This window comes from Citrus sinensis, chromosome 9 (assembly GCF_022201045.2).
Source record: "Citrus sinensis cultivar Valencia sweet orange chromosome 9, DVS_A1.0, whole genome shotgun sequence".
Lineage (NCBI taxonomy): Eukaryota > Viridiplantae > Streptophyta > Magnoliopsida > Sapindales > Rutaceae > Citrus > Citrus sinensis.
The window spans coordinates 25,987,232-26,014,634 of NC_068564.1; the positions used below are offsets into that span (position 1 = coordinate 25,987,232).

The 27,403-nt window shown below is 32.0% G+C and overlaps 3 protein-coding genes across 6 annotated transcripts; 1 reads left to right on the top strand and 2 right to left on the bottom strand.

The window, feature by feature from the left end:
* Positions 1-4,151: 4,151 nt before the first annotated feature.
* Positions 4,152-6,561, top strand: LOC102629380 (polyubiquitin). The gene is made up of 2 exons (XM_006475150.4): positions 4,152-4,312; positions 4,967-6,561. The coding sequence occupies exon 2, from the start codon at positions 4,967-4,969 to the stop codon at positions 6,338-6,340; it is 1,374 nt and encodes a 457-aa protein (XP_006475213.1). The 5' UTR covers positions 4,152-4,312; the 3' UTR covers positions 6,341-6,561.
* A 5,810-nt stretch (positions 6,562-12,371) lies between these two features.
* On the bottom strand, positions 12,372-18,779 carry LOC102628526 (gibberellin 2-beta-dioxygenase 8). 4 transcript variants are annotated; one of them, XM_052434309.1, is made up of 5 exons: positions 18,534-18,779; positions 17,955-18,065; positions 15,595-16,087; positions 12,947-13,268; positions 12,372-12,855 (listed from the first exon to the last, which is right to left on the bottom strand). In XM_052434309.1, the coding sequence occupies exons 3-5, from the start codon at positions 16,032-16,034 to the stop codon at positions 12,616-12,618; spliced, it is 1,002 nt and encodes a 333-aa protein (XP_052290269.1). In that variant the 5' UTR covers positions 16,035-16,087; positions 17,955-18,065; positions 18,534-18,779; the 3' UTR covers positions 12,372-12,615. The 4 variants fall into 4 exon arrangements, with proteins under 4 accessions (XP_052290269.1, XP_006475209.1, XP_006475212.1 ...); XM_006475146.4 differs by having other exon boundaries at positions 15,595-16,097; XM_052434310.1 differs by having other exon boundaries at positions 12,374-12,855; positions 15,595-16,021; positions 18,534-18,777.
* Positions 18,780-22,418: 3,639 nt separating this feature from the next.
* Positions 22,419-25,829, bottom strand: LOC102628230 (uncharacterized). The gene is made up of 5 exons (XM_006475145.4): positions 25,647-25,829; positions 25,432-25,529; positions 24,987-25,086; positions 23,367-23,549; positions 22,419-22,708 (listed from the first exon to the last, which is right to left on the bottom strand). The coding sequence occupies exons 1-5, from the start codon at positions 25,701-25,703 to the stop codon at positions 22,586-22,588; spliced, it is 561 nt and encodes a 186-aa protein (XP_006475208.1). The 5' UTR covers positions 25,704-25,829; the 3' UTR covers positions 22,419-22,585.
* Between the last annotated feature and the right edge of the window lie 1,574 nt (positions 25,830-27,403).

Consider the following 27,403-nt stretch of genomic DNA (forward strand, 5'->3'; position numbering starts at 1 on the left):
AACTTATATTTTTTCTATCATTCAATTTTAAACGTTTCCGTTTTGTCATTAGATAAATATTTATTTTACTTATATTAGAGAAAAAAAATATATATCTACTTTTAGTATTTTATCCAATTTTTTATCGTGAGAAAAGCATAGGAGTCCCCAACAAAGAATATGATCTCGTGCCCGCATGCCGTCGCCAACGTGAGCACATTAGTTTGGTCGAGTAAGACCCCATGACCAATGGGTCTTTGGTCCAATGGGAGAAGTCTTGCACTTACAATGTTGAGTGCAAGGGTTCGAGTCTCCATAAGGGCATTATGGAGATTAGTTTCAGTTCTACCTCAATTATCAATTAATTGAGTGGAGACAGTCTTTCCCTTACCAAATGTGAGTGGAGTAGACACCCCTCGAATATTAGAGAGAGTTTAAAGTATTTGGGCAAGTGCTTCAATGTGTTAATGTAAAGCGGTGGTCCCAGTTATTTTTTATACGATTGTAAATATTATAATTGTAATATTGATATAATATCAGTAATAATTTATGTATACCATAATTTAAAAAAAAAAAAAAGTAAGACCCAATTGAATGATAACAAATGTTGGAAGAGGAGAGAGGGGCCTACATGTGATAATACCGATTAATATATCACATCAATCATCATGCATAGTTGGCCACTCGTAGTCATGAGCTTTCTTGTTTTTAAAGAAACCTCGTTGGAGTTAGGGAAATATTATTTAAATAAAAAAAAGTCAATATAAGGTAGGGAAAATGTAATGAAGCCTATCCTTAAGAAAATACAAATGCATCAGTCATGACCTAGATTCATATTAGGTCAACTTCTTTACAACAATAATAATAATTGAAATTAAACCAAGTTTTCAATTGAATTACCATCCGTGTGCTATTAGGTTTTTAATTCAATGGTAATCCACATCCTTGAATACATATCATAGTTTCAAGCTCTCATGAGTCATATTGTCTCAAATTTTAATAAAATTAAACATCTCTTTACATATTTGTACGATTAAATTTTAAAATTATTATTGTAGATTTTTGAAGTATACTATGAAATATATATATTAACATTCAATTGATTCCAGATTATAATGTATTTGTAGATTTTAATAGTTTCAAAAGAATAAAATTACCATAATATCATCCATAGAAAAGAACGACATAGAGTATAGGAGAAGAGTCAAATTGCTAGCATATAGAAAGACTAATCGTGGGCTAGACTAGTGTTGTAGGATAAAATTCCCCTCTGTCTAAGCTCTCCTAATTTTTTAGATATATTGTGCCAGCTATCTTTTATTGCTAGTGTATATTTAGTATTTTACCACCTTTATATTTACTATTTTACCACCTTTATTTTTTCAATTTATTAACCACCAATAACGTGAATGAAAATTGCTCAAGAGATGATTAGATTAGGAGAGGATGCTGATTCTTCAATATTTTTTTCTTCTTTAATTAGAGTTTGAGACTTAATTTATAAATGTTTAAACTATTAATGTATTGAATAAATTAAAATTGTTAGGAGGCTAAAATGTTATTACTACTTTAATTTATAAATCATGAAAGAGTAATTTATAAATCACGCAATAAGCCACGTATTAATTTTTAATTGAGTTCACAGCCACGGATATGCAGCTAATACGTTAATGTAATAACAGCTAATATATACATGAAGAAAGTGATAATCTAGTTGCTTCAATTATAAGCAAGAAATGAGAATTTGATTAATTAGATTATAAGCTTATAATTTAGTTGCTTTAATTTGAGTCCAACTTTCCCCTTTATCTTCGGTGGAATTTATTTTCCTTTTTTAATTTTTTGTTTGAGTTGTGTTTATATGCTCTTTAATCTATGGCTTGTTTTCTCTAATCATATAAAGTGGTCATGAGGTTTAACTTTTGTTATCTGCAGATCGATCACAGCAGTAATTTAATTAATATATTAATTAGCACATCCAAATTTTACGTGGAGGGTAGTTAAAATAGCTAAGTGCCATCTCAAATAAAAATTGAATTTATTGTTAGTATATAGAGTAGGAAATATCCTTTATTGATACTTCGTTTGCACAATTTTTTCTCCTATCACAATATAATAAAATAATTTAACTGATTATTTGTTGCAAGGCCGGCTTTAGAATATATGGGGCCTTAGGCAAAAATTTTTTGTGGGGCCTTTTTTATTTTGTAATTTTAATACTCGAAGAAATATAAAAGACTAAAAAATTCATTCAACTTTTAACTCTTGAATTTTAATAGTAATAAAAAAGATCTTAAAAATTTTCAAAAACCAAACCTAAAAAAACACCAAGAAGATATCTTTTTTACTTCTATTAAAATTATAACAAAAATAAACAACAAATAAATAAAAACAATATTATTTTTAAATAGAATATTTAGCAAAAAGTTGAGATGATGAATTGATTATCAAATAATAGATATGCACTTCGTATTTTAAGAAACTAATTTTTTTCTTTTTTAAATGAATCAATGAATGTAATAATTCTCTTTGTAAAAAAAAAAAAAGAGAGCAAGAAATCTATTTATCTATTGAATTTTTATATTACAAGGTTTTAATGGAAATTAAAAGGAATATTAAAAGTTAAAAAATTTAATTTTTTTAGGAAACTTAAAAGGTAAAATTTTATTTTTTTTTGGAAAAACTAATAATGAATGAATTAATGACTAAACAATTTTATTAATTATATCTCTTGAACATTAAGGTTACCAAATATTGATTTTCTATTAAAAAAAATTCTTAATTGTGGTATAACTCTTAATTATAAAGATGTCTAATAGACTTTTCTACAATACATAATTAAAAAAATTATCTTTATTAATTAAAGAATTATTAAGAAATAAAAAAAAATGAGACCTTAAAAAAATATAAGGATTTAGGCAATCGCCTTGTTCGCCTATAGTTAAAGCCACCCTTGATTTGTTGTAATGGACTATGGTAATTTGATTGAGTAGTGTATTGTGTGTGGAGTGTGTGTTGTATGAGTTATGAATTTGGAGTACTGCAATCATTTTATTTTCTATGTTAAAAAAAAGAAGATACTGGAATATTAAAAAATTAATCACTTTTACCAACTAACTAACATAGCATAATATTATTGAAGTTAGTAGCTTGATTAAATATTTTGAACTCAATTTTTTTTTTTTGGTTTTATCAATAAATCTCCATGATACTTTATTGAAAATTGTCATAAATTATCAACATGGATTATCAACCTAATCGAGAGTTTTCAATTTTATATTTTTTTAGTGATTGTAAAATTTCCCTCTTATTCCTAAAACACTATATTTATTTATGATTAATTCAATTACGCTAGTATAGTGATTCTTATAATTTTGGTTAACTTAAAATTACAAATTGAAAAAAAAAATTAGATTTTATTATCAGAAATGCTGTTATAGGAATCTTTAAATTTTCGCAGAAGTTCTTTTCAGAAAAAATTATTGGGTTAATTTTGTCCTGCCCCCAACTGTTTCAACATTTTTCGCCACACACCCATATGTTTCGAAAATACTCACTCCACACCCAATTCCGTTAATTTGATCGTTATGTTTAACGGAGCTATTTAAAATTTAAATAAATGTCCAAAATACCCCTTATCTTGAATTAGAGAAAAATAACATGAGATAAAATATTAATTTAATAATTAATGTTTACATTAAAAAAATTTATTTAAAGGTAATTAATAATAATTTCATCAATTAAATTATCAAATAAATTTAATTTATCATCATCAAATAATATTTAGGATATGAATTTTCAAATTTACCCTTTGACCGTTAGAATAAACGGTCAAATTAACGGAATTGGGTGTGGAGTGAATATTTTCGAAACATATGGGTGTGTGGTGAAAAATGTTGAAACAGTTGGGTGCAGGACAAAATTATCCCAAAATTATTTAACATTTTTTTAAGATAACTTTAAATCGTTAAAAATAATCCACAAGTATACAAATAGAAAATTAGAATGATGAGCTACCGTGTGAGGAGTGGCACACTCGTATCAAAGCGCGTGACTTGAATGCTAAACAATATCCTAAAATCTGAAAGATATCCGCCTCTTCCGATCAGCCAACGGATTTGCGAAACTACTATTGGCGTGCGGGCCAGGAAAGGGACACCGAATATTAAAGACGTGGCATCAATGTGCTGGATGGAATTTGGGCAATCTCGTCATTTTAATTGTCAATCACGACTATAAAAATGGAGGACCTCGAGCCTCGGATCCTCACCGTTTCTCAGATTATCTTCACCTTTAATTCGATAAAAGGCCTCCTTCTGTTCTCTCTGTCAAGGTAATAATGATTATAATTCATCTCTTTAGCTTTTTGGTTTTTTTTTTAAATTAATATTTATTTTACCGATTATTCTAGCTGCTATTATGTCGTGCTTTGTCGATTAATTCGTAGATTGGTTTTTTGTTTTAGTTATTATTGTTTATCTTGATATGGTGATATGTTATTTATAAGCTTTTCATTTGCTGTAAACTTTTGTAGGCGATCGCTTATTTGTTGTTTGAGGTTATAATTATGGCGATTTAACACTCAAATCAGCCTCGTTGATTCTGTCTAGGGTTTTGATTTAATGGTGTTATAGTGCTCTTTCGGAGATAATTTTGAATTTTTTGGTGTTAATTTTAGGCATATCTTGTAATTCTATGAGTCTTGTGAAAAAAAATTAATTAACAAAGAAAAAGGTATGCCGAAATCTTTACTTATGATTGATCGTTCTTGAAAATCTCTTTTCTATTTTTTGATCTATCTAGAGATCTACAACTTTTCTAAATTTTCTGTTAGTTTTTCCTTGAGAGACCTGCCCGAAAGTGTCTTTGAATTATGTAGTGACTACGTCTAACACAACTCGGTGTCGTTGGTTATGTTAATATTGTTTGTTTGGTTTGATTGTTTTGTATGGATCTATTCTGATATGGTGTTTCTTTGGTCCAACAGATGCAAATCTTTGTGAAAACTCTCACCGGCAAGACAATAACCCTTGAGGTTGAAAGCTCCGACACCATTGATAATGTAAAAGCCAAGATCCAGGACAAGGAAGGGATCCCACCAGATCAGCAGAGGCTTATCTTTGCTGGTAAACAGCTCGAGGATGGTCGCACACTTGCTGACTATAATATCCAGAAGGAATCAACCCTCCACTTGGTCCTTCGACTTAGGGGTGGTATGCAGATCTTTGTAAAGACCCTCACTGGCAAGACGATTACTCTTGAGGTGGAAAGCTCCGACACCATTGACAATGTGAAAGCCAAGATTCAAGACAAGGAAGGGATCCCACCAGACCAACAGAGACTTATCTTTGCCGGTAAACAGCTCGAGGATGGTCGCACACTTGCTGATTATAACATCCAGAAGGAGTCAACCCTCCACTTGGTCCTCCGTCTCCGTGGTGGTATGCAGATCTTTGTAAAGACCCTCACTGGAAAGACTATCACCCTTGAGGTGGAAAGCTCCGACACCATTGACAATGTCAAAGCCAAAATTCAGGATAAGGAAGGGATCCCACCAGACCAGCAAAGGCTCATCTTTGCTGGTAAACAACTAGAGGATGGACGCACACTTGCAGACTACAACATCCAGAAGGAATCAACCCTTCATTTGGTCCTCCGTCTCAGGGGTGGCATGCAGATTTTTGTGAAAACCCTGACCGGTAAGACTATAACTTTGGAGGTTGAAAGCTCTGACACGATCGACAATGTCAAGGCCAAGATCCAGGACAAGGAGGGCATCCCACCTGATCAACAGAGGTTAATCTTTGCCGGCAAACAACTTGAAGATGGTCGTACTCTTGCTGACTACAACATCCAGAAGGAGTCAACCCTCCATTTGGTGCTTCGTCTCCGTGGTGGCATGCAGATCTTTGTGAAAACCCTCACCGGAAAAACAATTACTCTTGAGGTTGAAAGTTCTGACACCATTGACAACGTGAAAGCAAAAATTCAAGACAAGGAGGGTATCCCACCAGATCAGCAGAGGCTCATTTTTGCTGGAAAGCAGCTTGAAGATGGAAGGACTCTTGCAGACTATAACATCCAGAAAGAATCCACTCTTCACTTGGTTCTTCGCCTCCGTGGTGGTATGCAGATTTTTGTGAAGACACTCACTGGGAAAACCATCACGTTGGAGGTTGAGAGTTCGGACACAATTGACAATGTGAAGGCTAAGATCCAGGATAAGGAGGGGATTCCCCCAGACCAGCAGAGGTTGATCTTTGCTGGAAAACAACTTGAGGATGGAAGGACTCTTGCTGATTACAACATCCAGAAGGAGTCCACTCTGCATCTTGTGCTCCGACTCCGTGGAGGTTTCTGAGTTTGGTCATCTGGGTGTGTGTGTGTCTTATTTGCTTCGGTTTGTCTTGGTTAATGTTTGCTGGCTATTGGTGAAATAGCTTAAATAACTATTTGAAGTTTATTTTGGTTTGTGGTAGTTGAACTCTGTTTCTAAGATATTGATATGGTCCCACTAACGTCCCATTATAATATCTAAGAATCTTTTTCTTGAATAAATACATGTTTAATGTGCAGTACTTATATTGGTTGATCGCCCATTTCTTGTTTGATTTGTGTGTTGGTGTTTCGATTTGTTTCAATTAAACAGTGTAAATCTATCTGCATTTTCTTCTAAATTCTAATGGAGTTGGGGAAGCATCAATCAATCCCCTTATATAACGACAATTTGGTGTTGATGGTGAGGGAAAACTCTCGGAAAAACAAAATCCCGAGGGCTCAAATGTTTGCCTAATGTAGCCTATTTTCATCAGCCCTTCAAAACTTTTCCATCGCTGGTTTTACAAATGAAGCCCGAAACCGTGTACCATTGCATATTCAAAATCTGGCCGCTGGCCGCTGGCCGCCAGGAAAGATAAATTACTTACGAATTTTACGTTTGGTATTGTCTTGACAGCTTGAGAAATCTTCTTGCATTTATCCCTATCACCATTTACCCAGCCAATCTACCTTCTATTTTGTACAATGAACTCTATTAGTCGCTTAATAGAAGAAGAATCGTTCCTTTATATATTTTTTGTGCACGCATCTTAAAACAAGACCGATAAACCATGAATGCAATACTAGATCAAATGCTTTGGGCTGATTAGTCTTGCTGAATAAATTTTGAACCTCTACAAAGAATGTATAACTTACTAACAAGATCTTTAATTTTGCAATTTCAGCTGCATCTCGCCATGCAATGCAAGACTTACTCTCGGTATTGAGTCTGAGTTAACTAAGCAGATCAAGAAGGATCAGATTTAAGAACTGGAATGTGCTATTCAGAGATAAATATCAGTCAAACCAATTACGATTGCAAGAAAAAGAAATCAACGATACATCAATTAATTAACAAAAACATATAATAGAATGAAAAGATAACATCAAACTATCAATTGATTTTCCTCACTATTACTGAATAGTAAGTAATTTAAAAGTAAAAAAATAATGCGAGTTAGTGAATACTTTCGTCGCATCTCCTCTCTTTACTAAAGTCGTCCACTACCCACAATGAGTTTTAGTTTGTATTATCAAATTTGCGCGTTATCTGTAAAATTACCCCTAGTGGGTGGGTAGGAGAGAATTTGCAAGCTTGGGTTAAAATTGTTATTCTTAAATGTATTATTAAACACCCCCCCTCCCCCCCTCCCCCCCCCCCCCTCCCCCCCCCCCCCCCCCCAAAAAAGCAAAAACACACCAATTCAATTAATTAGAAAGAAAAATGGAGAAAAAAAATTAAAGAATACGATACACTCTTAATTTGAGTTTTTTTTCAAACTTTTAAAGATCTTATATCATATGTTCTTTAGAGAAAATTGCTTAAAGAACAAGATTTAACTATTTTTTATTTAATTAACTATTAATACTCCAAGTGAATTTTATTAAAGAAAAGCTTAGATTATGGGAGAATCGAAAAACATAGTGCTTTAGGATATTACGAGTCAGGGGCAGAGGTCATATAAGACTAGAGGATGCCATGGCCTCTGTAGAATTTTTAAAAAGTGTATGGTTTTTGAATAAAATATGAAAAGTTAATGTAAAATGTCTATATTGATCCTTACACAATTAATGTATAAAATTTATATATTGAATAATATTATAATTTTACTGATAATAAAAAATAAATAAACCAAACCCACTAAAATTCATTAAATCATTAAAATATAATAAAAAAATAAAAGCTTAAATTTGGGGTCCGATTATATTATAACTATAATACCGTACTATAATTACAATTGTAACAAATTATTAAACTTATTTAGATGGAGGGTGTAATAATAGATCTAAGTAAATTTAATAAGTACTACACTTGTAACATAGCTCAGCCCTTAAATTTGACCCAATTTTCCCTTGAGCCCCGCCCTGAATACGACATATGGCTACACTTAATTCATAAAAGTAAGCAGTGTTTGTTTCCGGCCACTTGGCAACTGATGACTGATGAGGCTACTTGTCTTTTAGAGAATGGCATATGGCTACAATTAAATTCGTAAAAATAAGCAGTGTTTGTTTCGGGCCACTTGGCCAACTGATGAGACTACTTCTTTCACCGTGGCAGTGGTCGGCAACAAAGAAAACAAAAACAAATTAAGTCTGTAGCTTATCTGGTGGCGATCTCATCACATCATATCATACAACAAGCTAGCTAGCAATCTATACAGTACAGAACATTTTGCTAGGCACTCAGTGCACCCGTAACCATGCTGGTCATGTACGCGTGAACCAAGATCAACATGCCCCCAGCAGTTCAACATTGGTGGGAGCTGCCGAAAAAGACAATCGCATAGTCAGAAAAATCAAATGAACGGAACAAGAAGACAGTTTTTGGACTGAGTGGGGCACTACCTTAATGGCTCCGCCAGCGCCCGAGGGTGCATTAGCTGCAGCTGCACCATGCACCATGCACCAAAATCGATACGGGCCCTTGGATAAATGGATAGAAATTGGACAGTTGTGATAACTGTCAGTCGACTTTAGGTTTTTTTTTTTTTTTGACAAATGCCAGTTCACCCCTGCTGAAATGACAAATACTCAACAAATACTTTTTGATGATTGAATTAATTTGATAATAAAATACAAACTAGCCCATGCGTTTCTGATCTAGTTTGTATGTGTTTTCTGGGTATTAATAATGAACAGGGCAACACTTCAACGTTCCCAAAAATGAAACAAAAATTTTAATGAATAGTTTAGCAGCATTAGAGATACTTATATTTATAGTGCTTTTTCTAATTTGGATGGATTTTTAAAACACGAGGGAGTTCTGCTGATTTTTTTTTCCCTCCTTATGAATCGTTAGCTTTCTAATTGTTCCCCTCCTTTCTAATTGTTAGCTTCTCATTGAATCGTTAGCACTCATTCTGAGAGAAAGTCATATTCAACGCATAATCGTTGTAAAGCCGAGCCTTTTGATATAAATACAAAATGTGCAGATTGATCTAATCCTATGATTGTATTTATCACGTAAAACTATAGACTTCTAAAGAGATTATAATTATTAACACTTATCAAATAAAGCACCTAAGTAGTCTATATTCTATTAAAACGTATCATGAGATACATGAGGAAGGATGTCACGTGAGACAATTAAAGTAAACAAATGTTAACCAGGTGTATTTGTGTTATTACATTCAAATTATTATTTTTTCTTTCCCAAATATTTATGGAACATGAGTCTAATCTTCCAAATTTTTTAAGCTTCGAATTTTCTTTAGGTTCCAAATGCCACGTACTAAGGATGAAACAGATACTATTGGTACATGCCAGTTTAAAAGAGAACCTACTGTAAATATTAAAATCATAATAATGGGTATTTTATAATTATCATTATAAAAAATAGATGATGTAGGATGATTGCATGTTATGAGTAGGGTACTTTTCAAAGGGTATAAATGGGGTTACAGGTGTCCTATTTCATAATATATCATTTCAAAAATTTGTAATGAGACAAACCATACTTGGAATCGCTTGCGCCGTTCTGTCCCATTGTCCATCTAAAAATTTCACTTCTTTTTTAGTTATTTTTTCAGTTTTAATATATTTTTCTTATTTTTCCTGTTTCATTTATGATTTTTATTTTTTTCTAAATATCATATTTGGACACCATTCATTTTACTTTTCTTACTTAGATTAGGAGAATTTAATTATAAAATAATATTTCGAATTTATCTATTTTGGTAAATTAATGATATTCAGCATTGTTATATAAGGGGGTATAAAATTCTAATTTTCTTAATTCAAACTAAATTCAATAAAACATCATCATTCAGAAACTTATATTTCTTCTATCATTCAATTTTAAATGTTTACGTTTTGTCATTAGACAAATATTTATTTTAAGAGAAAAAAATATATATCTACTTTTATTATTTTATCCAATTTTTTTGGGAGAAAAGCATGCGAGTCCCCAACAAAGAACACGATCCCGTGCCCGCATGCCGTCGCCAACGCGAGCGCATGGGTTTGGTCGAGTAGGACCCCATTTTTTTTTTTTTTTTTTTTTTTGAGGAGTAAGACCCCATTGAATGATAACAAATGTTGGAAGAGGAGAGAGGGGCCTATATGTGATAATACCGATTAATATATCACATCGATCGTCATGCATAGTTAGCCACTCGTCCTCTCTTGAGTCATGACCTTTCTTGTTTTTAAAGAAACCTCGTTGGAGTGAGGGAAATATTATTTAAAAAAAAAAAGGAAAAAAAGTCAATATAAGGTAGGGAAAATGTAATGAAGCTTATCCTTAAGAAAATACAAATGCATGAGTCATGACCTAGATTCATATTAGGTCAACTTCTTTACAACAACAATAATAATTGAAATTAAACCAAGTTTTCAATTGAATTACCATCCGTGTGCCATTAGGTTTTTAATTCAGTGGTAATCCACATTCTTGAATATATATGGTGGGTTCAAACTCTCACGAGTCATATTTTCTCTAATTTTAATAAAATTAGAGCTCTTTATATATTTATAGGATTAAATTTTAAAATTATTATTGTAGATTTTTGAATTATACTATAAAATATATGTATTGACTTTCAATTGATTCTAGATTATAATGTATTTGTAGATTTTAATAATTTCAAAAGAATAAAATTACCATAATACCATCCATAGAAAAGAACGACATAGTATAGGAGAAGAGTTAAATTGCTGGCATATAGAAGGACATAAGTGTGGGCTAGACTAGTGCTGTAGGATAAAATTACCCTTTGGTCTAAGCTCTCCTAATCTTTTAAATATATTGTGCCACCTATTTTTTTTATTGCTAGTGTATATTTAGTATTTAACTATCTTTATTTTTTCAATTTATTAACCACCAATAATGTGAATGAAAATTGCTCAGGAGATGATCAGATTACGAGAGGATGCTGATTCTTCAATACTTTTTTCTCTTCTTTAATTACAATTGGAGACTTAATTTATAAATGTTTAAACTATATATGTACTGAATAAATTAAAATTTTTAGGAGGCTAAAATGTTATTACTACTTGAACCTATTACCAAAAAAAAAAAATGTTACTATTGGTCTAATTGAAAGGAAAATATGTCATTGTATTACAAAATTGTCATTAGTATTAGAAAGTTACCAAATGGCTTATGGTAACAGTTAACAACATTTTCATAGTTTCATGATTTATTTCCTTCAAAATCATATTTTCTACAGTAAAACCTCTCTATAGTCATAATATTGGGACCAAATTAATTTATTACAATGAGGAAGTTATAACTTAATAGAAGTGTAATGACAGTTTTTTTTTTTGACATGGTTAATCTTAGTGCAAGTGATATAGAGATAAAGTATTTGCTACATTAAATTAACTAGTAGATAAGATAGAAATATTTTGACGTCAACAAGAAGGTGTCCATGATAGCAAGTGATTATGTAACTATAAGTTAATGTAAAAGCGTATATATTTTAGTAATGATAGAGTTATAAACTTTTGTATAAATTTATTTTATTCAAAGTATAATTCAATTGGTTAGATCAAATAGTTCTTGGCTTACACGATGACATGGTTAATCTCAGTGCAAGTGATATAGAAGTAAAGTATTTGCTACATTAAATTAACTAGTAGATAAGGTAGAAATATTTTGACATCAACAAGAACAAGAAGGTGTCCATGATAGCAAGTGATTATGTACCTATAAGTTAATGTAAAAGTGTATATATTTTAGTAATGATAGAGCTAAAAACTTTTGTACAAATTTATTTTATACAAAGTATAATTCAATTGGTTAGATCAAATAGTTTTTGGCTTACACGATTTATTTTTATTATTTTGTATTTTCATCCAACTAATGAATTTAGGTCACATTAATTCATATAAGAGCTTGTAAATCTATCATCACTCTATATTTTTTGTAATATACAGATAATTATTACTATTCAGAGACAACTTCTTTAAAACAAGAACTAGAAAAATTATAAATTATTATAACGTGGAGTTTATTTTTATTTATAATTAACCTAAATTAGGACCAGAATTTTTTTATGACTACAATACTCCGTTACTTTACATTCTTACATTCTTAATTTTACCTATAAGCCTCTTAAATCTTTGACAAAGTGCAAATTAAATATGTTCTGATTATAAGAGAAACCTTGAGAGGCCTACTTTGTTGCCTGTAGCTCGAACATCCTCTTGGATTTGTTGTTTATATTCTCTGAAACTAAATTTTCTATAGATTGCTGGCTTGATGATGTTCTCAGTACTCTCAATCACAGCTTCATATGAGGGACAATAAAAATATGCCACTGAATATCTTTCAACTTTTGGATGCGAAACCACCCGGTGTTCAACGCTCTTGTACACTCCGTTGCTCAATGCCTAAGATATCATAAATTATATGCACGCCCCATTACAAATGTTTTTATAATTAATTAAATTCCGAATAAGTACCAAATTATAATTTAATTACCTGAAATAAGTCACCAACGTTGACAATTAGAACATCAGGATTAGGTTTAACACTAAGCCATCGTCCATCTTTCTTCAGCTGCAAGCCTCCCACGTGGTCTTGGTATAGAAGGGTGAGAAAATCGCTATCAGTGTGAGGTATCAGGCCCAACACCTCGAATGATGGCGGGCATGGAGGATATCTGTTCATTCGAAGGTAACTGGAGCTTGGCAGGCAATTGTCTCGAAAGTAAGATGACTTGATCCTCAAGTTATGAGCTAAATACTCAGCCAACCTCTCAGCCAGATTTGCAGCTTTGGTTGCAAACAATCCGATACTTGATCTGAAGAAGATGGTGAAGAACGTAGGCAATAAGATCTCAACATAACTTAATTATATCACATACACACAGCAAATTGTGTAATAGTTCAAATTCAGTCAACACCTAACACATGACAAATAGCACTGAAGAATGCTAAAGAGACTCTAAGAGCGGACAAACCACTGATAAAAAAATTGACAAATTGCTGCCGATTTATGAGTGAACCAGCACTAATTTACCCCCCTTTTTTTCAACCTTTTTTTAACTGAATATCACTGCTCATAATGATTGATTATACATTACTTGTACTTCAAACAATCTGTTCCAACTAATACAAGTATAGTATATTACTTTTTGAGTTCCTTATAAATTTAAACCCATGTCGTCTTCGGTGCTGAAACATTAAAATATATATATATATATATATATATATGTTAAAAGGTTAAATTTTCCCTTTCGACAAAGACAACATGGGCTATTTCAATTTGTTAAAAAATCCAAAGTGGATGGTAAAAATATGCTGAAGAGGGTTAGATATAAGTGTCATACTCCCTTAATCAAAACTACCAAAATCTACCGCAGCCAAAATAAATTCATCTTATCTTAATGTATCGAAGCCTCTTGGACATGCATTGCATGCTTGAAAAAGTACACATAATCTCGTGAAAGTATCGAGGGATGGAATGCTGAGGACTGAGGAGAGTGTGCAAATGATTGAAAAAGTACACATAATGTCAAGCATGCACATGACATGACTTGGATAAGGTTTGAAAGTTACCAATACCATTTAGCGGTTTGATAAGATTGAAATGAATACCAAAGCTAAGTACTTTGTGTGTCTCTGGTCTCTAGATTCAAGTTTTATGTCCTACATGGAATATCTAACATTTGTGATCCTCATAATTCGATAGGAGTCCAAATCAAAACAAAGAACTCATGGGTCATCACCAACAAAAAAGGAAGGAGATAACTACAAACATGCAACAAATCATTTAAGAGATTTGACAAAACTTAGGTATGTATGAGGCATCGACATGTGATTATGGGACCAAAACCTTAAGACTGTAAGAGGCATCGAAACAATTAATATTATTTTCTCTAATTCATTTAAATGATTAATTAGCCAAAGACACCTTTATCAGTAGTAGTAAAGTAAATTTGACATTGAGTGTTTACGTGTGGTCATTTTATTCCTACTGTACTGCAAAGGTGTGGTAGAAGTAGTGGTCACGTACGTTGCATTATATTCACAGATTCAAGAAGCTATATTCAAAGATCATTGGAATTAATCAAAAGCTTACTTCTTTTTTTTTTTTTTGGGTCTTTTATTTTTCATTTTTCATGGGAGAAAATCTTTAAAAACTTAGTAGAACTCATATTAGGAAAGAATTTTATTCCTCCGTGCAATCCTTCTCCCTACTTTCTTGTGTACTTCTCATCTTGTATTTGATAAATTCGGTAAAAACTCATTTATTCCTTATATTTTGAGGTTAGTACCCGTTTACTTCCTATATTTTGAAAAATATTTTAAAACATCCTCGACATTAAATTATTAGCACCTTTGCCGTTACTTTTTGTTGTTTTTGGCTTGATTTTACAATATTATCCTCTTACAATAATTTTTTTGGACATTAATAAATATTTAATTACTAATTTAATCTCAAAATAAAATAGAAACACAATGAATATATATTACTTCTTTTGGAACACTCTGCTGAAGAGTTAATATATTAATTTTTTTAACTAATGTCCAAAAAAATGGTAATTTAATTTTTTTACAATTAATTTTGGCTAGACATACATAAACTTTCACAAAAATTAATATATATTCTTTTTGTTTTTATTTTATTTTTGGGTTTAAATTGATAATTTATTTTTTTAATTAATTTCATAAAAAAAAGAAACATTATTGTAAGAGGTTAATATTGTAAAAGTAAGACAAAAGAAACAAAAAGTAACTACAGGGATGTCAATAATTTAAGGGCAAGGATACTTTGAGATATTTTAAAAAATACAGGATGCACTAACCTAAAAAATTTAGGGATTAATTGAGTTTTTACCCTTAATAAAGTATTTAGATTAACACAAAAAATAATGTTACTTTTACTTTTATAAGCAAGTGTGGTAAATACCAGAAACAGCCCGACATGTTAGTTGCATTTTATAGAAAATGTTTGGTGACAATAAATATTAAGACGGGAGTTAAGAGTAAATTCCCCTACAGAAAAATTACCGTCATAATTGATAAATCCTAGAGGGTCTAAAGATATGAATTAATCGAACAGTTAATCAAATAAAGCAAAATTATTAATGTAAGGAAATAGTAATTACGTATTGTAGTAAATACCTGGGGTTAATGCTTTCATCCTCCAGTTTTGAAATGTCAGCAACCGGAATGTGAAAAGCTTCTGACCATAGAAACTGCCTCAAACTAGTAGCCTTAGGGTTTCCCCACCTATAACTATCAGCTGATAAATTCATGAAATTTTGTTCAGACTTCTTGCGGAAAGGCTGATGAAAGATCTTCATCTGCTCCTTTCGCATGCTTTCGAAGACTTTCTGTGGGATTCCATGATTCATAACTTGGAAGAAACCCCATTGAGAAGCAGCTTCAGCCATCTCTTCTATCCATTGGTCAAAGCTCCAGAAATTTAAGCGAGCAAGATCAATCAAAGGAAGCTCACATTCCTTATCCACTGCGAAAAGCGTCTTATCGTTTGCTCTTGCAGTAGAGTTATGGAAGAGGGTTGGGTAAGTTTCTTCAAATGGAGGTTCTATATCATCCATGGAGATAAAGAAACAGAGATTAGTGCTGCCTCAGGAGTGCTGTCTACTCAAGCCTGTGAAGTGCTAAAGATAAATTTATAGTAAGACAATCCCATTTGTTGGATAAGAATACTTCTGGGACCAAAGACATAAGCTTGGCAAACTCCCTCATAAGCTAACATTTGAGCAGTTTTCTTAAATGAATATGCATATAGAATGAGCTATCACATTCTTATTTAGATAATGACATCTGAAGTTTATGTCATGGCATCTTGTAAAACAATTATGTGAAGGTAAATGCACTTATGGAAAAATCCTTCGATGCTGGAGTATTAACTGAGAATTCCCATATTTTGTACATATCTCCAAAAGGAGAGAGATTCAAATTGGACATACACAAAACTTAATCCTCGTATCATCGAGTACAATCTAACCAAAATATATTCAGTCATTTTGAAATTGACCAATAATAGTAATTATAATAACGAGACAGAAAATTTGAAACAATTTTATTGGATAGTCTATTGAGAGTGTTCCACCTAAATTTTTTTAATTTAAAAATTTCTCTATTTATTATTTGGGTGGGGTTATTTGCACTCTAAATATTATTTTAAGTATACCACTCATTTATTTCCATTCCATCCTCGGGAGAGAGAGAAAGTAATCGGCAGGGAGGCATTACTCCCACCCGGAAAACGTGCAACCAACCTTTCCTCTCCTTTACTCATCTTCTAAATTTAAAAAATTAAGATTTATTTTATAAAATTCTTAAAATATCAAAAAGTCCCAACCTAAATCATTTAAATTATTTTACTCAAAACACCAAGAAAATTATCAGGCACAGCCCCCAAAAAAAAAAAAAATTAGAGATTAAGCATATACTTACAATAAATGGAATCAAATGAAGTATTTATAAACAAATTCTATACAAAAGCTTAATTATTAGTTTTGGTTTATTAAATAATATGCGAAATCTTCTCGCTTAGTTGAGGGTTATATAAAATAGAAATATTGAATAATATGCTCAATATTGATTCTTGCATCCCCCAGAAGCATGAATTTTTTAGCCCAACTCAAAAAAAGGGCCATCTCATCAAAGGAAAAAAAAAGCAAAAAAAGAAGAAGATGACGAAGAAAAAGAAGGACGATGTTAGAAGATTCTTGGTGCTGCTGTATGCAGCTTCAATAGTTGATTGATTTTAATTGTAGTTTCCTCTCTCTTTACAGTTCTTTCTTTCTTTCTTCCTTTTTTTCTTCTTTCATTTTTTTGCCTGAAAATCAAAAAGAAAAAGTACGGCCATCTTTACAATATTTTACTTTAATTTTTTTAGAGGGTCACCATAAACCATGCTTGGTTAAAGATGTTAGAAATAAATTTTTAGGGTTTAGAAAGAATTGTAGGTTTAATAATAAGTGTGCTACATGATTGTCCAAGATAATTATAATGTTCTCTACTGAGTGAAGAATTTTCAATTAAAATTCAATTGTTCTTTGGTCTATCGAAACTGTCTTACCAAAATAATTCTATTTGAAAATTACTCCATAGAAGAATATAAGTTAAAATTCAATTTTTTTTTTAATCCGGTCTTTACAACATTTCTTTGAATGCATGTTCTGATATAGAAGTTTATAGGGCTAACTGATTTGAGTTGGTAACTAAATACACACAAGACTTAAGAACTTTCACTATCAAGACACAAAGTTTGGTGTCAATTGATAAGTAACAAAAGAAATGCATCTTTGTCCATATTAGAAAACCTTCCTTCTTGTTCATCCCATTAACAGAATTTTCACCTTAATTAGAAGTTTTCGACTCTTCAATAATTTTTAAAAATTTTAAAGACTTAATTTGGAAATTAATTAGGTCAAACACAGAGATGTAGAAGTAATTGGCAATTGGTTATTAACTGATCTGACATTATATAACTCTAATTGCCTCACCTATGCGTCCATGGCTTTGTCAATGTCGCGCGTCAGGCTCTGAACAAATATTAGCAGTTGGAGATTTACACAAATCAACTTAGGGGAGGAGCAACAAGATATATTTCATATCTACAATCAATATCCGAAACAACTAATTAGTTAACCAATTTTATTAAAGGAAACCCTTTTCCACAAAAAAAAAAAAAAAACAATAACGGTGTAAAGTTCGACATAATAATTAAAATCCTTACCTGCAAGCTCATTGCTTTTACGTATGCATTTAGACATGTCCTTGTTGGCACTCAGAGAAATACATTCATGGAGCTAATTAAAACCATTTTACTACATAGTTTGGACTGTTTGATTAAAATAGATTTTATTTCAGGCGAAGAAATCCGAAAAAGGCATTATTATTGTAATAATTACTATAGCAAAAACCAACGGCATAATAGCTATATATGTGGTTGATTTGCACAGGAAATTACCCACTTGAGTGACCTTCTAGACAAAATTCAGGGTTTAGTTTTCTAGAAACCAACAAATGAAACATGTCAAGATCGAGAGAGAGAATTATGATAAATGCAAAATGATCATCACCTCACTCATTCCATGCCACGGTTCCCTCTTAATAAATAATCACACAGAAGAAGCAGAAGCAAAACAAGCCCTTTTGAAGAAGCACGTAATGATTTGCTGTAAAGAAAAACAGAAACGTGATGAGTTACATTTTGAGACAGCTGAAAGAGAGAGAATGAATCTGAAATGCCATGGTTTGTGTAATTTAGGGTTTCTGGAATTCAAGGGGATCATTTATAAAAGTTCTGAACGTTAGTAAAGCATACGCATTGCAGATTTTTGAGATCATCAATTTATGGTTATAATAAATAACACGTGTCTAAACAACTGTCTGAAGGAAAGAGGGACGGGCACCTCTAAGTAATTAACAAGAAAAAACGTTCACGGAACCATGAAGAGACCAGTAGGGACTGAAGTCACCGGTGATTTTTTTTTCCCCCTCTCCCTCCTGGTGGTCGATGTAAAATATCATTGCAACCCTAAGTAAAATATTAATTAAGTCCCCACTAATTTCGGTTTGTTTTCTGTTGGTCTTTGAGCTAAATTAGAAAATAAGTCCATAGAAAAATAAATTCTTGTATTTTACATATCGTTGGAGTTATCAGAAGCAGTCTCTTCTAAGCAAAATATCTCGTCACTGATAAAGTATCTTCAACTGAAAAGTCCAAAGATTTTTATTTAATTAAGTTGAAATGATCACCATAGTGAATTTCTCTCTCATCTTAAATTTTCAATTAATTGGCCTTCATTCCGCCAAGTCTCTCATCGTTTTCCTCTCCTCGCTATCAATGCATACGGCCCAACCCAATATATTGCCAATTGTCAATGAACTACTAACCTAATTTTCAAAAGCATTTCCATCAGCAAGACAAAATTTTGTCGGAATTTGGAAGTTAGGGAATCTTGAGGAGAAACAAAACACTACATACGGAGGAAGCACTTTCTTATAGCTTATTGTTTAATATATATTGCACTTCTACAGCGTCTACAATTAACAAAAGTCTTAATATGTTTGGTAACAGTTGAAATACAATTTTAACGGTTGTGAGAACGAAATCTACTTTGATATATAAAAGTCATAGTCCAATTCAAAAATGTTCTTCTATTAAAAGAATTCCATTCCAAAAAACAAAAAAAAAAAACGAACAAAATTTTTATACACTCACAAACAGAATTAGGTCCTCAACTTCATGAATCAAAGAATGATTTATTAGTGGAAGTGATTTTAATTACTCGTACTTCAGTTGTTTCTTTAACTCCAAAATTCTTTTTAATTAATATAAAAATTTAATGAAAACTATACATGATTACGTGATACCTCATTGTTGCACTTGCACCCAAATGATATTTTCATCAAATGCATTATATATTGAAGGATCTTTGATCCTTCAATAAACCTATATATAATATAAATGAAGAAACGGTTTGAATTATATCTAATTGTTCTCTGTGAATAGAATTCCTTCTTGTTATCGATGTCTCTCCTCAAATTTTACCCGAGCATGTACTTGCAAAGGCACTCTGATGCTCTTGTTATCTTTGTGTGTTCTTTGTATTTAGTAAAATTTAAATTTTAGTTTTCTCTAGCCAATGAGAGAATGGCTAAAAATCCTTTCTCATTCTTTTTTGTATGTATTTATAGAGCAAAAAGAGTGGACTTGACGGGAGATTTGATTTCAGATCTAAATCTTTGTCATTCCTTCTTATTGCTTCATATTTTTACGCCGTTTTATAACCGTTCTTATTACATTTGAGCTTTTGACACGTGATTTTGTTAGTAATCACTTGTCGCTTATTATTATATTTTTTTTGGATTAGATCAACAATCTTTTCTAGGTTTCATACGGTTTGTCATATAATTCTTCATGAGATCATATATTGGTTTTATTCTAATAAAGATCTGAAGTAATTTTACTTGTTCTTAGATATGTTTTTTAATGTTTTTAGACACGTAATGAGGTGTAAATGACTATATATTTTAGCACTTATATGTGTTAACATAAATAAATAAGAAATCAATAACACCAAGATATAAAATCCTTTCTTTTTATTTCAAACTTAATTATTTCTTTAATTTACACGTGGTAGCAAGGGGCCATTAGGATGTTCATTGTCTTAATAAGAAGAACAAGCATCTGCATGTCCATGAATACAGAACTGCGGGCATAAGATATTCATGAAATTTATTTGGAACAATTTTTTAATTTATACACTTACGTGATAAATTTTTAAAACATTTATTTTTAATTCTACATACTGTTGAAATATTAAGATTGTCCTCCACCGAATCTTTTTCAATAAATATTTACATATTCTTTCTTTGCACCCACAACTATATCTACCAACGCTAAAAAGATTCGATGTATGTGGGTGTGTGCTTATTTTCGCAATAATCATCCTTTATCATTTTAGTTAATTTGAATTCACATGATTTTGGATGAGTGGATCAGACCTATGGATTCAAAGAAATTTAAAAGGGCCAAATCAATATTCTTCTTATTTTACTGGTGCAGTGCAATTCACTGTTTTTCTTTTTCATACTTATCCTTTTCTCTGTTTTATTTCTTTAGGAATTTTACATTTCTTATGTTATTGTAGGAATCAGTAGAAACACCGAGAGATTGTATTTCGATATCTTTCATTGAGATTCGTTGTCAAAGAGGGAAAAAAAAACTCAGGAGAGTGCCCAAAATAATAGTATTTTATTAAATTGCCCTTAATGATAAATCATATTAGTGTTATTTTAATAATTGGTAATTCATGTGTGCAATAATTTTGGGTGTATGAGTTCGAATTCTAGTAATTGTTGGGACTCGACTCCCCTTGATAGAGGTTTATTTGACTCTCTACTTTAGGGGTATAATAAATTTCTCTCTCATATTAAAGTGAGGATTGTTGTTCGGGTTGTGTCATCTTAGAATTATAAAGGAGAGTCTCGATTGTTGTCTGATTGTAAGAAATATGTAGAGTTCTGATTATAATATATCATTATATATAAATAATAATATTAAAATTTTACTAATTAAATTTATGCAGCATGTTCTAAGTAAATAGTACTAATATTTATCTATAAAAATTTTTCAGAACAGTGATAGAATCATCTTTAAAATCATATGGGACTAAAATGAATTGAAAAAATAATAGAAAAAACATGATAAAACTATATGGAATTACCGTTGATTAAAAACATACTGAGTTTATTCATATACATTATTTTTCAAGTGAATATACAGCTTCACCATGTGAACTTTTATGTGTTTTTCCTTTTAGAGAAATAATTATTTTATTCTGATATTTTTTTATATGAATGATATTAGTTGACTTGATTGCTGCCACATTACCCACCACGTTCAAACAAAACCCAACTACGTAGATATACATCAATGACTTTCGCCGACTAAGTAATAATAAAACTTGACTATGCTTCATAAGTTGAGGCTATAAAGCCACCAGCGTAAGCCTTATTTCTTTGTCATTTAATACATTAAAGAAGAATCTAAAAAGATGAATAATTCATGAATGCTTTTTCACACTATAATTTTAATGATTTGTCACGACAGCTACCCGCACAAAATTCAAACCCAAAAGGTGTGATATTACAGCAACGTGCCGACTGCTGAGTGCCTACCGGCCACTTCATCACTCTAAAACTAAATAATGAATGATACTTGCAAATTAAAAAAATATCACTGAACGTATATAATGATAGTTTTGTCGGCACTCAGAAAATGGTGCCATGTGGACCAATTGATGATGTGGAAATTGCCTACTATTCAACCACCACGAGCTTGACTGCAACTTTGATGGGAAAGAATTGGGGGAAAATGCATCAATGTTTCTCCCGGTGGAACTTCTAATTTCTCATGCGTGATTTTAATGTTTGCGGGGCTTTGTTCAGAAAGCTGATAAATCTGAAAGCATTACCATGCATTTGAAAACGGAAAACCTATTCAAAGTTTCTCCCAAGTGAATATTTATACAGAGAACAAGCTGTTAAAACTGATATTCTTTAGGGAAAATGAAGTGCAAGAATGTAAACTCGGTATGTCCGCATCAGGCACCAAGACAGGATATTACTCATCATCCTTGTATGGATATTCTTCTGGGACTTGTTTCAGAAGTTTCACCTGCAGCTCATATGCATCATCCCCTCGAAGCACATCGCGGATCCAAGTGACTTCAGTTTTCATTGAAACCTGCAAATAGAAGAAAATTCAGCACGCCAACACTTGACAAGGAAGAGAAGTAAAACACAAGAGGTAAAAAGTATGTGGGCACAAGCACCATCCGTGTTTTCTCAAGCTACAGCACTGAGCACACATAGAACATAATAAGTTGAAAGACAATATGGACCATTCTACCCTCAACTCAACCCAACCCCAGGTCTCACTCTATCAATATGATGGACTCCTTTGAAATTCAGATCCTTAGATAAAAACAGAAAAGAAAGAACTATATTTTTACAGCAAACAATGGGATCAAATAGTAAAGAAATGAGACGTCAATACCGTAAGGGACACAAATCCTCTTTCTTAATCTCATTTCTTACATTTACAGTAAGGAGATGCCCGAACCAACCACACAACATAAAAGCAATATAAGAGGTTTAGAGATTCATAATGTTCACTTCCATTAAAACAGAATTTTCTAAAAAGCTTCCATCTAGGAGACACACTTATCCATGTTGAATTCATCCACTAGTAACATCCTCGCTTAGTATACAAAACAATGTCAAATTGTTAGCACATAGCCTTGCAATGTCAGCAGGTGGCATGCAAGAGTCTAAAAGTAGTACATAGCACACCACAATTAAAAAAGAAAAAAAGAACTCTTAATACAAGGAATAGCACTCACCATCTCTAGGGCCCCTCTAATGACTCCACTCAAGATGTTGCAATAATAAAGGCCTTGACAAGTATCAGGAAGCTCAACAAAATCCACCAGAGGATTATCTTCCAAAATTATACTGCAACATGTCCCATCAGCATCCCAGTTGCTCACGGTTGCAGTAACCCCTAAAAACATTTTGAAACCCACCTGTGTTCATCAGAGATCATTTGAATTGAGCCATTTCGTTTTCAAAAGTAGAGACTGAGAAAGTATTTATGAATCAAAAGGTTGGCTTTATGAATCAAAACACATCAACTAAATACATGTCATAGAAAAGCCAAAGAATCCAAGCTGAAAAGAAAATGAAAAAAGTACAACAACAGAACCACCAGTATCAGAATCTGTCTAAGGCTGATAGCTGACAGCTTTAATTACTTTTTTGAGTGTCAATTGAATCCAGTCCAGAATTCTGTAGATTTCAGAAGGACAATCCAGCAATGGCGCTGAGTGGTCTTTCAACTATACGCCTAATTATTACTTTGAAGAGATGCCCAACATTATAAACAGAATTCAACACAAATGGTAACCTCATAACCTGTATTTTCACTACACTCCACACATCTGTGGCTTTCCTAAAGTAGAACTACAGAAATCTGCATCTAATAAAGTAAACTACATCCAATTTGTTATAGCTAATGCCTCAACAATTTAATCGATTAAATAAGAATACACCCAAAATCTTCAGATATACTCCTTCAGTAGCATTTCAGCAACATCTTAGCAAATCTGTTGGTGATAAAGCATAAAATTATCATCATGCATTCTCTACATTCACATTGGAAAAATAAAAGGAATAAATTCGTAGACTAATGTAATTATCAGTACACAGTTCGGCAATATTTTACATTACAGACACACTAAAAAAGCAACATCATTTAGAATTTGAAAAAGTCATTTAAAGGCCTCAAACAATTCCAACCTCGTGTTTAAGTTCAGCTCAACTTGGCCGGGGATTTGGTTCTAGTTAAATAAGCACAAGTTCAAATTATAAAGCCTCTATAATAGAAGATTCAAATCCACCTGAGTTAGACATTACCTAGGAGAATTCCAAATAAATCCACCGTTTCTTTTAGGGAAACAGCAGAATAAAATTTAACTTGAAACATATTTCAGCAAGTATCCAAAATCAAACTGAGGAACCACAACTTTCAATAGAAAAAAACACACACGTATTTGATAGGCTACATCACATCAAATTGTTTAATAACTGCATAACAGAAATGCCCAACCGCATATGTATAAAGATCAAGTCATTGACAACTACGTTAAAGCGGTGCTCAAATGGACATATTTCTAGTACCATCATAGCATATACCATGAATCAACATGGATTGTTATGCATGAATCATCATAGACAGAGAATAATATACATCTTTCGTACATCCACAAACAGACACAGTTGCACCATATTGATATACACAATTGATAGTAATAACAATCTATGTGACACAGGAAAGTGAAAATAATTCATAAACTGATATAAAGAAGCCATATTTTGGCTAGAAGCAAGGGTATTAACAGATTTCAAAACAACTAAGATCAATAAATTTTTTACTTCATATTCACTAAGCTGTGAAAACAGACCTTTGCAATCACTTCAGCAGTCTCCCTGAAGTCTACACACCTAGTGACATTAGATTTTGCTAGAAACTCATCAATCAGTCGAATCCCAATATTATAGCCCCTGCAACAAAATTCAGTACAAAGGAATCATGTTCTAATCTAGTCATAAAATCCTAAGAACTCCATCAAATGCTGGTCTAGTACCAACTTCAAGATGATTTATTAATACAAAATTGAACTTCAATTCAATAACAGAGCTTGTCAAAGATTATCAAATGCTTGCTGATTCTATTCTCTTTCTTTCTTTATTTTTTCTTTTTTTAATCAAACACAAAACAGCACAGCTTCTAGTATAAAAAAGCAAATTCCTCGAAACGCTACATATTTTTCCCTAGTACCTAACCATTCACTCCAAATTAAAATTTTCCAATGAATATTAAACGAAAATGAAATTGAAAATGCGCACATTTGATCAAGCTGTTTGTTAACTTCCTCAACCTCCTCCAGATCCGTGAGCAGCTGACGCACAGTGGCGCCGTAAGTTAATGTAAACAGCTCAGCATTCTGCAGAAATCGGAATTTCAAAATACGAACAGTTGTTAATTCAACACAATCATTTTCGAAAATGAAAAAAAATAAATAAATTCAGAGATTTTAAGAAGAATTAAATCAAACGGTTACCACGCGTTCCACGTTGGCGAAGATTGCGTCACCGGATCGAGGACCAACGGGAGCCATTATGAGATCTCTGCAAAGCGATAACTAAATTTGATCACCAGAATTTATAGGTTTTTTATCTTCTTCCTCCTTAGCTCGCCTCAATGTCCCAGTGCAATACCAATGACTCGACCGAAAGTATCTTGTGTGAAAATATCATTTTCTCCTCAAAATGTACGAGTTCGGGTTTGACCCACCCGCTAATCGCCGCTAATCGGGAATCCGGTTTAAATCTGGATCCGCTCACGCCTTATTTCGGTTTTCAAATACCAAACCAAACCCACGCCACTATTAATTTAATGCGCTTACTTGTGAGTAAATATAATGAAATACAATTAAAATAGATTAGAATAAGAATAATTTAGAATTAAAATAAATTATTTACTTTAGTTGTTGAATCGAAATGAGTTGAAATCCTATTAATATATTTACTTTACCTTAAAATCAAAATAAAAAAAAACTGAATTATTTCAAGTTATTAAAATGTCCTTAGTTACTTATAGTAATAACTACTACTATTTTTTTATTATAAAAATGATTGTTAATGATAATAATAATAATAATTCATATTAATACTGATAAACATTATTAAAAATACTATTAATAATAAAATTAACAATGAAAATAATAACAATAATATTATTATTAATCAATATTTCAATTCAATCGAAGCTTGTTTGAATCAGCATAATAAAAAAATAATTATTGACTTCATAAAACTTAAACATTTTATCTTTTGCCATTTAACACTTTCTTTTACCATGTTTCCAGCACATATGTTGATTGAGATTGAGCACTAGAAATTACTGACTCCTGTGACATCCTAAATTCAAAATGATGCAACCGCTTTGCAAATATAATTTCAAAATATTGTCTAGTACAACATTTGTTCTAGTAACACATAATACAAATATACAGTTAAAAATTCCCATCTAATAGCTACAGATAATAGAAATAGAGGTTTAAAATTCTAACATAGAGCAGCACAAACTGATACCAGATTATATCCCATGACGAAGCATTTGCAAGATATACCGCTTCCTATGGTGATTAGGCATAGTAAAGAATACACGTAGTAGATCGTGCTTCGTGGTCATCATAGTAGTCGAATCATACATCTCGTCCTCAGTTAAACCTTCAATTGTCGTCATCTCATTATACAACTTAACCTGAAAGTTAGTCACATCCTTGTCTGCCGTAGAAAGCACATTAACCAACCTGTCTATCTTAGGTACCATCGCTACCACAGTTTCAATAATTGTCTCAATACTTGAACACATACAATCAATTGTTCTCTCATTTTTTTTCTTTTCCTATACCTATTGGTTGAACTACTTAGAGCATTTTCTACTTTTTGAGGAACAACATGTGATTGAGGGGTAAGAGACATATCATCAATAAAATCATCCATTATAGGCTCATTAACTAAATGACTTCCTACATTCACATCAACATTGTCCTCTTCGCATACCTCATCCTTGTCGTCATCTGCATTTCCCGCATTTGCTCCAGTTGCTCGATCTTGACCATATGTCAAAGTGAAAGTGTAATATGCGAGAATGGTTTGTTAAACAAACCATTTTCATTCTTCCTTTTTTGTTGAAAAATGTTGCTAATAACATAAAATCAAGACAAGTAATGAAATTAACACCATACAATTCAAAGATCACTTCTGCAAACTCATCGAAAACATTCTTTTCACACAAGATCATCATCTTGTT

Coding starts and splice junctions, on each gene's coding strand:
- LOC102629380 (XM_006475150.4), top strand. CDS start 4,967: ATGCAAATCTTTGTGAAAACTCTCACCGGCAAGACAATAACCCTTGAG.
- LOC102628526 (XM_006475149.4), bottom strand. CDS start 16,034: ATGGATGATATAGAACCTCCATTTGAAGAAACTTACCCAACCCTCTTC. Junction 13,269..15,594: donor GATGAAAGCATTAACCCCAG/GTATTTACTACA, acceptor CATCTTCTTCAG/ATCAAGTATCGGATTGTTTG. Junction 12,856..12,946: donor ACGTTGGTGACTTATTTCAG/GTAATTAAATTA, acceptor ATGATATCTTAG/GCATTGAGCAACGGAGTGTA.
- LOC102628230 (XM_006475145.4), bottom strand. CDS start 25,703: ATGGCTCCCGTTGGTCCTCGATCCGGTGACGCAATCTTCGCCAACGTG. Junction 25,087..25,431: donor AACAAACAGCTTGATCAAAT/GTGCGCATTTTC, acceptor ATTTTGTTGCAG/GGGCTATAATATTGGGATTC. Junction 22,709..23,366: donor TTAGAGGGGCCCTAGAGATG/GTGAGTGCTATT, acceptor TTCTATTTGCAG/GTTTCAATGAAAACTGAAGT.